We start from the raw sequence: 9,319 nt of genomic DNA, 5'->3' as shown, positions 1-9,319 counted from the left end.
CTCACACTGATCCACCTCTACGACTGCTTTTCTCTTTTTTAACAGACTCTTTGCTGGTGAGTCCGCGTTTCCCCTCTCTCTTCTTCTTTCTCTTCACCACCGTATATTGGTCCTCCACTTCTCTGTACTCTTATCGCAGATTGGGTTTTGTACTTCTACGCTTTGCTCCATTACCTCTCCCTGCTGCTCCTGTTCCATCACATCCTCGTCATGTTTCTGGGGACACATAGCCTTCATGTGTCTCCGTATTCCACACTGGTAGCATATTGGAGGTCTTCTCTCCACCACCACTCATAATCTCACTTCCTCAGGCAATATGACCTCCTCAGCAATTTTATGTAAATCCTGCAAACTGGATGTTGACTAGTGTGCACTCATGTGGAAGGGCTTCCTTCAAGATCGCCGGGACGTCGTAAATGGTCATCGTTTTACCTGGTGCGATTTCATCTATCCATCACATGCCCTATTCACGTATTTCTTAAGAGAACCATAGACACTCCGATCGAGTAGCTGTAGCTTTTGTGAGCAGTGTGGGGGGAATGATAGCAGAAGAATACCATTGTTTCGGCAGAAATCAATGATAGCCAAAGAGATATGGGAGTTGTGTTTGTCAAGTAGCTCTTTGCTGCTACGAGTATGCTTCACGAAGTGTTCCAGAAATTTAAGAAAATCTCCCCCCTTCATCCATTCACTTGGATTTGCTGATCCGCAGCAACTTGTTGGATCATTAGCAATGAAGTATTCACGGAAGTGGACTCTAGGGAACACTAGCATTGAATAACCGTTGGCATTTACTGCAAGGCAGACTCTCACCAGTGTCCCTCTCTCAGCGGAAGTCATCGCTCCTACTTGTTTCACTCCTTTCTCTGCCGCTTTTCGATTTGGTCGTTGCACTGTTGTGACACCCGTCTCATCACAGTTGTAGATGTCATGGCTCTCAAACTTGTAACGGTCAAGCACCTCTGTCAGATTATCGAAAAACTTGTCCATTGTAGCTTCTGGGGTTCGGATGGAGAGTTTGGAATTTCGCATCATAAACTTTGAGAACCAGTTAACGCCAGCGCATTCATTAGAAGACCAGGAATATGGGTACTTAATTTCATTGGCCTTCGCATAGTCGTAAGCAAGGTTTCGAATGTCAGAAGCAGTCAGACCATGGTAAATTTTAGCAGCTTTAAGGATGTAGGTCAAGCAAGTCTTCTTGATCCTTGGTAAAAACTGCACGCGGAGAAGCACATCCAACACTGGCTATTTTCCCCTCTGTCCTTAGTTTCTTGCGGTATCTCTGCAGCGTCATGAAATTCACCTGAAAATATAAAGAAATTGAAGGTTTACGTTTTGGTACAGTTGACATTCTGCTAACATTTTAAAAGGTTAGTGTAAGGGATACCGGTAACTTCATATCTAATGAGCCTGAAACCTACCTCGAAATCTTTGGCAACATCCCATAATGATTTCTTTTCATCCACAACTTTCCTGGTGGCTCATTCCATGACATCAGGAGGGGTATCTTTCCTTGTACTCTTCTTTCTGTAATTTCTAGGCATGGTGTGTTAAACTGAAATAGAAGAGATAAGTTGTAACATGCCTTGGGTAAGCTGATACACTGTAACAATTAGCCCCGACTATGGATTTCTGGGGATTACCTCCTACAGCACTAGTAATGTATGACATCCAGGACACACCATGTATCGAAGGCAACTTCCAACCAACACTTCCTAATGAACCATAAACTGCTTCAGTAACACCACTTGTACTTTAGTAGTTAAGGAAATAACTTTGTGGTGAAATTTCACTTTTAGAGTAAAAAATCGTTTTTTTTTAGCCATACCTTTCCTGGTGACATTCCGCCAATGCAATACACATGTGTAGTCATGATGCTATGGAGTTGGCCTTCACAAGGTAGAGACACGAGTGCCACCTATTTCTTGAAGTTGGAAACAATGGGCTTGCAATAACTTACCCGTGTAACAACTAGACCTGGTCTCCTCTACGATGTAAAAGTTATAGCCTCCTTTGGGTTATAACTGAATTCATTAATCGAGTTCGAAACGCTTTCTGGCGAAAACGAACTTACCTCATATTGGGACTTCTGTGAATAAAGCTCCAATAATTGTTGTTGTAGCTGTTGCTGTATTAATTGCTTCTACAACTCCTGTTGCTGCTCTTGTTGCTTTTGAAACTGTACTATGGAAGCTAATAGGTATTATATTATTTAACAAGTTGTATCACGAACAAATTGTTAAATAACCTACGGGAGCTTCGAAAACCTCGTCGCCAGATGCTGCAACGTAATTTGTTACCCGACTCCTAGTTAGTATTGTTCGTTGCACACAGTACTCTAATTTTTCGTTGAACTAAGCACTCTTGTTAGCATTCTTGTTTTCCGTTTTACTAAGCACTCTTGTTAGCACTCTTGTCTTTCGTTCGAACGGACTTTACTGCAATTTTTTAACTCCAAGAAGACATCTCCAGGAGAATCGAACGCCTACCACATTCTAGCAACGGGACCAACACACAATAATTTGAACAACTACCATTGCAGCAACTTACGGGTTCAATGCGTGTTCAGTTCACACTAACACAGCGGTTTCGGTGAAAGTTCAACGCAAACTAACACAACGACTCTTACGACTTCACTGCGAACTAATACGAACTCTGAATCAGTTTCTTTATTGCCCGCAAGGGGCCAACGAAGAGGGGAAAATACAAAGACATGTGGGGACATCGAACAAACAAAACAAATATAAAACGTATGATACAAGATGAATGATAAATGAAGATTAAAAAAATTAAAATGAAGCTACTTGCCCCACCTCCAAGTAGAAGCACTTCCTTTATCCTTTAAATTCCGTACCTTCCAAAATATCCAGTCCATATTTTTTAATAAGTTCTTCATACTCTATTTTATCCGATAAGCCTTTCATGTCATAGTTCACTCCCCAACACTTATACCCACCTTTATACATTTCTATTTCATTCTTCAGTTTCTCTGATACTAAAACACATGTATACCACCCCTTAATATTTGTCTTTCCTTCCACCATAGTAAACCTTGTGTTCTTCAATCTCGTTAATCAGTTCCATATCCACACCTTCAAACATCGTACATGCAAAACAACTTTGTGGGTTCCATGCAAAACAAGTTTGAAGGTTCCAGTGTCAGTACCTTTTTTGTTTTGTGTTGGAGGGAAATGGGTAGGTTTGTTGTCTGCGGGGTGAGGGTGGGGTTGAGAAGGTATGGGTGTGGTGACTGTGGGTTGGGGGTTAACATTCAGTCTGACCTGCTTTCTTTCTCTTCTTCTGGTTTTTCTTTTCTGTCACTTTCCACGGTTCATCGTCGTCTATTTTCTCCTCCACTTTCTCTGGTACTGTCTTGACTTCCTCCTGATTTTTCTCAGTTTGTGAAGAGCAGTCCACCTTTTGACCACATCTGAAACATCGAGGGATTCTGCCCTCCACCCTGACTCTTAAAACCACATCTCAAATTGTTACTGTTTCCGCCATTTTTTCAAGGTTTTCAATTCAACTTTGTATAATTATATCCAATGTTTGTCCTTTCCAACTGGTTGTTTCTGTTTTCATGACTTGGAGAACGGCTATTTCTCCTTCGTTTCCTAGAAGTATAGCCACCGCTACCCAAGTCACATCTATTTCGGGTGGGATCCCCTCTACCTTAACCCTGGAAGTTCTTCTTTCAAGGTATATGGGTAGGCGGACCACACTTTCCGTCCTCAACGGGGTTATTGAGTGTTACTTTGCCTTTGCTGCCTTTTTAAAGTGAACTTCTACTGTTCCGTATCGGCTTCCTCTGCTAATGTATGTTACATCTTGCTACATTGACTTCAAGGCTTTTTCAGTTTTCTCCGCTGATACATTTTCAGTTCGCTTATCTTCTACAGAATATACTTTGTACACAATGGTCCTTTCCTGCATATCTTTTAATACTTCCTGGAGCGATGACAACTTTACGTCGGCACCTCCATGTATACCATCTCATAACTTTTCAGCATTGACAGATCCACCTTCTTGTTCGCAACTTCCGCCACTTCCTCAAATTTTTTCTTTAATTGATCATCCATCCTTTTCATCGCTTGCTCGAGTTCCTCTTCTGACGAAGACAATTCAGACCCACTGAGGTCTGAACAAAACGACTTCTTCCTTCCATCCATAGCTAACTCTCCTCAAACGATGAGAGAAAGCACAAACAAATTGCTGCAAAGCAGCACAAAATAATTAACAAATCATCTCTTAAAAACACCAGCGCAAAACAAACGATGCGAACACTGTGAAAGACCGGTACAAAATAAACATCGATCTAACACGAACTCTGAATCCTGAACTCACTCGGATCGCTACTATTTATACCAGTCTCTCTCGCAAGGGGGCGTCGTAACTCTATCACAACATCTGTAGAGGAAATACTTTTCCTGTAGGAACGTTTGCAGTGAACGCGAATGATAATACATATTATACACGCTTTACAAGTGCACATAAATGCTTTTGTCCGAAATGTGTCAAACATATTGTAAATGCTGAGCTTTCGATAATCTAAACCTGCTGTTCTTTGAAAACCTTTAGAAAACGTATACAACATGTTACTAAGATCATATACCTAAGTGTAAATTAGGTAGAGGGTTTATTATAGAAATAATACAATGTAGAATAATGAGTGAATCATTGACTACAACATATTGTATTTATTAAAGGTAATAAAACCTGCATTATATTTGAGAATGATAAATATAATTTTCTTATTTTTGTGAATTTGGCATTTTCATTTGTGTCCTCATACTCTCATTAACAAATTTTGTCATGTACATTTTTTTTTTTTACAAAATCTCAAAATCTTCGAATATTCATGCTTACAAACCAAAATATTGTAATTATCCCAAAGTTTAGTAAAACCTCTGCTATTATTATTGACAGCTTGGGTAGTCTAGTGTATCTCATTTTCACGTCCGCTTCCCATAATGGTATGGGTTGGACGGTAAGACAGGATGCAACACGTGGAGGACCACGTCTTGATTCAATATCTTAGTTATGGCCTTAGTTCTATGTCTGGATGCCATCCATAACGTCAATAATTTTATAGAAAGTATTTGGAGCATTTTCAGGACCTCTGCACTAGTGAGATTGCAAGACAATAACTCGCAAAACTAAAGATCTCCCTCACCTGCGAAGAAAAATAGGAGATTGAGCGGCAGCTTTACGCGAGGTGTTGAGAAGTTAATGTATGATGGGAAGTTAATGTATATGGATAGGTGTGCTGTGGGGGAGATTCCTAAATATTTTGAATTTACATGGGTGGGTGGGCTAGTGTTATACCACAAAGACAGGCAAATATGATGATGACGAGGTACCAGAAAATACCCCCAAGTTAATATGCCAAAAGTTAGTAGAGGGGAGCTTAAAAACAGGCGAATCAGCAGAAGTAGGCAATGTTGCAAGAGTGTTCGGGAAGAGAAAAATATTGATATGAATATCGGAAAGAGATGATCAGATGTATATAAGTGGTATGAATGTATAGAAGTCACACATCTTTGGTTCTGCATTTTATTTTCACGCACTTCCTAAGAAAAAAGTTAAACCGTTTATAGAATGTCAGTAAGAGAAGGGCTGTATACTAATATTGATTTATTGAGATTATTTATATAGGAATGTTGTTTAAGTATCACTTGGGAATGTTATTTTTATAAATAATTTCTAACTTAGGCGCAAGTCCAGCGAAAAGAGGGCACTAATCGATTATATTGACTCCAGTATTGTTTTGGCTTGATTTCTTGGCTTCATACTCTTGCTTGATGGGACTTAGGTCATTCCAAGTTAGTGGTCCATCTCAGAAGCGTCATCATGCATAGAGCAGACCAAATCTACAATGCTCTCCATTGCTGGCAGTCCCGTGCCAGCCGGTCTGCATCCTTCAAAGTGACATCGGGCTTCTGGCAATCTTCCCCAATCACGTCCAGCCATCTGGTGTAAGGTGTGCTACGGGGCCTCTTCCAACCAGCAACTGCACGTCGAATGAGAGTAAAGACCTGGTAGGATGATCTAGCGGGAGACAGAAGACATGACCGTACCAGTGCAAACAACGGATAGCAATGAGGTGGGAGGCTGCGAGCTGATGCTTACGCCCATGGAATTCTTTGTTGGAATCATGATGTACCATCTAATGATCTTGATGGTTCTCAGGGCTCTGCTCTCGAAGCTGTGGATACTCTCTTCTAGGGCCTTATTTCTGCTCCATAGAGGAAAATAGGAACATGGCGAGGATCGATGCGTTGTAAATGTGTAACTTCGTCTTCCAGGAACTACCACCTTTCCGACCTGGTGTATGCGGACAATACCACCCTATCTAGCAACTCATTCGACCAGCTCCGGGACGCACTGACCATTTACGGAGAAGAATCAGAAAAGTTTGGCCTTCGGGTGAGTTGGGCGAAGTCTAAGCTGATGCATTTCGTAGCTGACTCAGACTCCCCTCTCCATACTGGCTTCCACGTCGTGGAGTTTCTCAACTCCTTCATCTACCTGAATTCTACAGTCACCAACAATGGAGACCTGATCCTGGAGATCAACTGCAGATGTAGTCTGGCCGCTGGGGTCATGTACACCTTATGGAATTCCTTCTGGCGCCATGCTATATCTCCTGGAAGACGAAGCTCCACATCTACATCACGTCGGTCCTTACCATTGTATTGGTACGTTATTTTATTGACCCTAGAGGGATGAAAGACTAAGTTGACCTCACTTGAATTTGAACTTGGAACGTAAAGTGTCACAAAAAATATCTCAGAGCATTTTTTTTAACTCACCCTCTTGGTAATTTTTCTAATTATATATTTTATATCTCAAATATTTTCTCCACAACAACAGAAGAGAAAAGTAGAATTGAAACTAGGGCCTCTCCTATATGTAATCTATCTATCTATCTATCTATCTATCTATCTATCTATCTATTTGTCTGTCTGTCTGTTTATATATATATATACATATATGAATTTATGTGTAAATGTACACGTATGAATATGTGGCTATAGGCGCAGGCGTGGCTGTGTTGTAAGGTAGTTGCTTCCCAAACATATAGTTCCGGGTTCAATCCCGCTGCGTTGGATAAGTATTTTCTACGATAGCCTGGTGCCGATCAAAACCTTATGAGTAGATGTTATAATCCATAAAATGTTGGGTTAGTATAACGCTCACTTCGGTATACAGTATATTTAGTAAACCAATAAAGATACGACTATCTCTGACCACCTACTACGTACTTTTTCTTTTATTGGTCACATAGGGCCTTACACAGAGGAGGCAGCACATGGTGGGAACAGAAAAAAAAGAAATGGAAAGGATGAAATGGATAAAATGATAAGTGAAATTAAGCCGTTCCGCCCCACCTCCGAGCGACTTCATTGAACCTGCTAATAAACTTGTTTTCAAAACTTTGTTTGTAACAGTTTAAAACATTATTTGTAAACGTTAATTTCCATCTTTCTGAAGAATGTCAATGTTAATTTTTTTTAAAAGTTCAAGATAGCTTACCCATTCTGGCATTGTGCTGGTTTCTATTTTCTTGACCCACCGCTCAAAGTCCTCCTCGTAATCCTTTACTCTCGAAAGATACTCTGGGTCCGCCACCGCGCAATGAAAGTACTCGGGCAATCCCCTAACTTCTATTGTATTCATTTTTATCGCTCTGTCCCACGAGTCTATCTCATAAAGGTTTTCATTTTGTCCGTTGTACAGTATAACATATTTTTCTCATAGGGCAAGGGTGGGGAAATTTGGGGCTCCTGTGTGTTTGTGCTTGTCTTTGTGTCAGGTATGGAGAGGTTTGGTGTCTGTAGGTGAAGGTTGGGGGTAGAGTGGGTGGGAGTCGCGTCGGTGTGAGATGGGGTAATCATTTACAAAGTGTGCTTTTTTCCTTCTCTTTCTTTTTGTTCCAACCGTTTTCCATCCATTCTTTTCCTCGTTCACCTCCTCTGCCTCGGCGCTGGGACTGGTTTTCGTCGGTGGTGAAGTTGCGATTTCCTTCCTGCTCTCGGGTTTCTCTTTAGTCTTCACGGGAGGCGGAGGACAATCCGCTCTAATGTGGCCTTTCAGGCCACATTTATAGCATTGCGGGATCCTGCCTTCTATTCTGATCCTGAGTGCCACCTCTTCGACCATGTGATCTCGACCATGCTTTCAAGGTCTTTCCGGGCCGCCTGGATTATCATATCTGAGCTCTGCCCTTGCCAGTTCTTACAGGGCGTTCTGGTGGCCTCGAGGACCACTACCTTCTCTTCCGTGCCCAGCAGTATGGTAGCTGCTAGCCAGGCTACATCAATTTCTGAAGTTATATCTTCTACCCTAACCCTGGAAGCACGCCTCTCAAGGTAAATGTATAGACGCAACACTTCATCCGTTTTTAAGGGTGTTGCCACCATTCCAACTTTTCATCCTCTGGCAAGGCAAGAAATCCCTTGTCAGATTGGTTTTTAATGACGTTTCGAATTGAGCGGTCAACGTGATTTCAATTTTCCTTCTTCTTGTTGAGTACGTCCTGTAAATAATTTTTTTTCTTTTAAAAATTCTTTGTGTGTGTGTGTGCACTTTTACGTCGTACTCCTCCCGTTTAAGCATTTATTTGAATCTGTTCAACTCCTTCAGACACACGTCTTCGCTTTTCTCTTTCAACGCCTTTGCATAATTCTTCACCTCCAGTGCTTAGTCTATTCTCTTCAGACTTTTAACCAGTTCTTCTTCAGACGACGTAAAGAAGATCTCAAAGTCGGTTACAAAAAATCAGAAGAGATACCATATGACTTATTTTGTACTTAACTCCATGAAGTTGAATCCTGAATTTATGAAAGATCTCTCAGGAAAACTTCCTGCACATCAGGGTCTTTAAGTTTTCCTACATTGATATGTTTTGGTATGATTTTATTGTATGATCGTCTGTGCCTACGATGTATTGTCATTTTGGTTTTTGCTCTAACAAGTACGTCATCTGTAGTCTCCTTTTAAAGAACGCACATTCGCGCACATTATCTCTTTGCTTGCAATTACAAATTATATTAGATGCCACCGTTTGGATCGTGGGTGCATCCATATACAAAATGGATGCACCCCCGAGCCAAACGTCGCATTCTTTATGTTTAAACTGGGTACCTGATACAAAAAATACATCTTGCAACTTTGAAAATGAAACAACCATTATTCATCATTTTCCCAACCCATACCTTCCAAGACATCTCCGTGTGTTCCCTCTATGCCAACATTAGCATTAAAGTCACCAGAGGAAATCATTGTATCAGAATCAGCTATACTATGCAAACAC

At 41.0% G+C, this 9,319-nt stretch overlaps 1 protein-coding gene across 1 annotated transcript; it reads right to left on the bottom strand.

Moving 5' to 3' along the window:
* Nucleotides 1-280: 280 nt before the first annotated feature.
* Nucleotides 281-1,518, bottom strand: LOC106868775 (uncharacterized). Its single transcript, XM_014914193.2, has 2 exons — nucleotides 1,425-1,518; nucleotides 281-1,306 (listed from the first exon to the last, which is right to left on the bottom strand). The coding sequence occupies exon 2, from the start codon at nucleotides 1,033-1,035 to the stop codon at nucleotides 448-450; it is 588 nt and encodes a 195-aa protein (XP_014769679.2). The 5' UTR covers nucleotides 1,036-1,306; nucleotides 1,425-1,518; the 3' UTR covers nucleotides 281-447.
* Nucleotides 1,519-9,319: the final 7,801 nt, after the last annotated feature.

This window comes from Octopus bimaculoides, chromosome 4 (assembly GCF_001194135.2).
Source record: "Octopus bimaculoides isolate UCB-OBI-ISO-001 chromosome 4, ASM119413v2, whole genome shotgun sequence".
Lineage (NCBI taxonomy): Eukaryota > Metazoa > Mollusca > Cephalopoda > Octopoda > Octopodidae > Octopus > Octopus bimaculoides.
The sequence above is the reverse complement of the archived record's forward strand: the minus strand, read 5'-3'. Positions and strand labels throughout refer to the sequence as shown.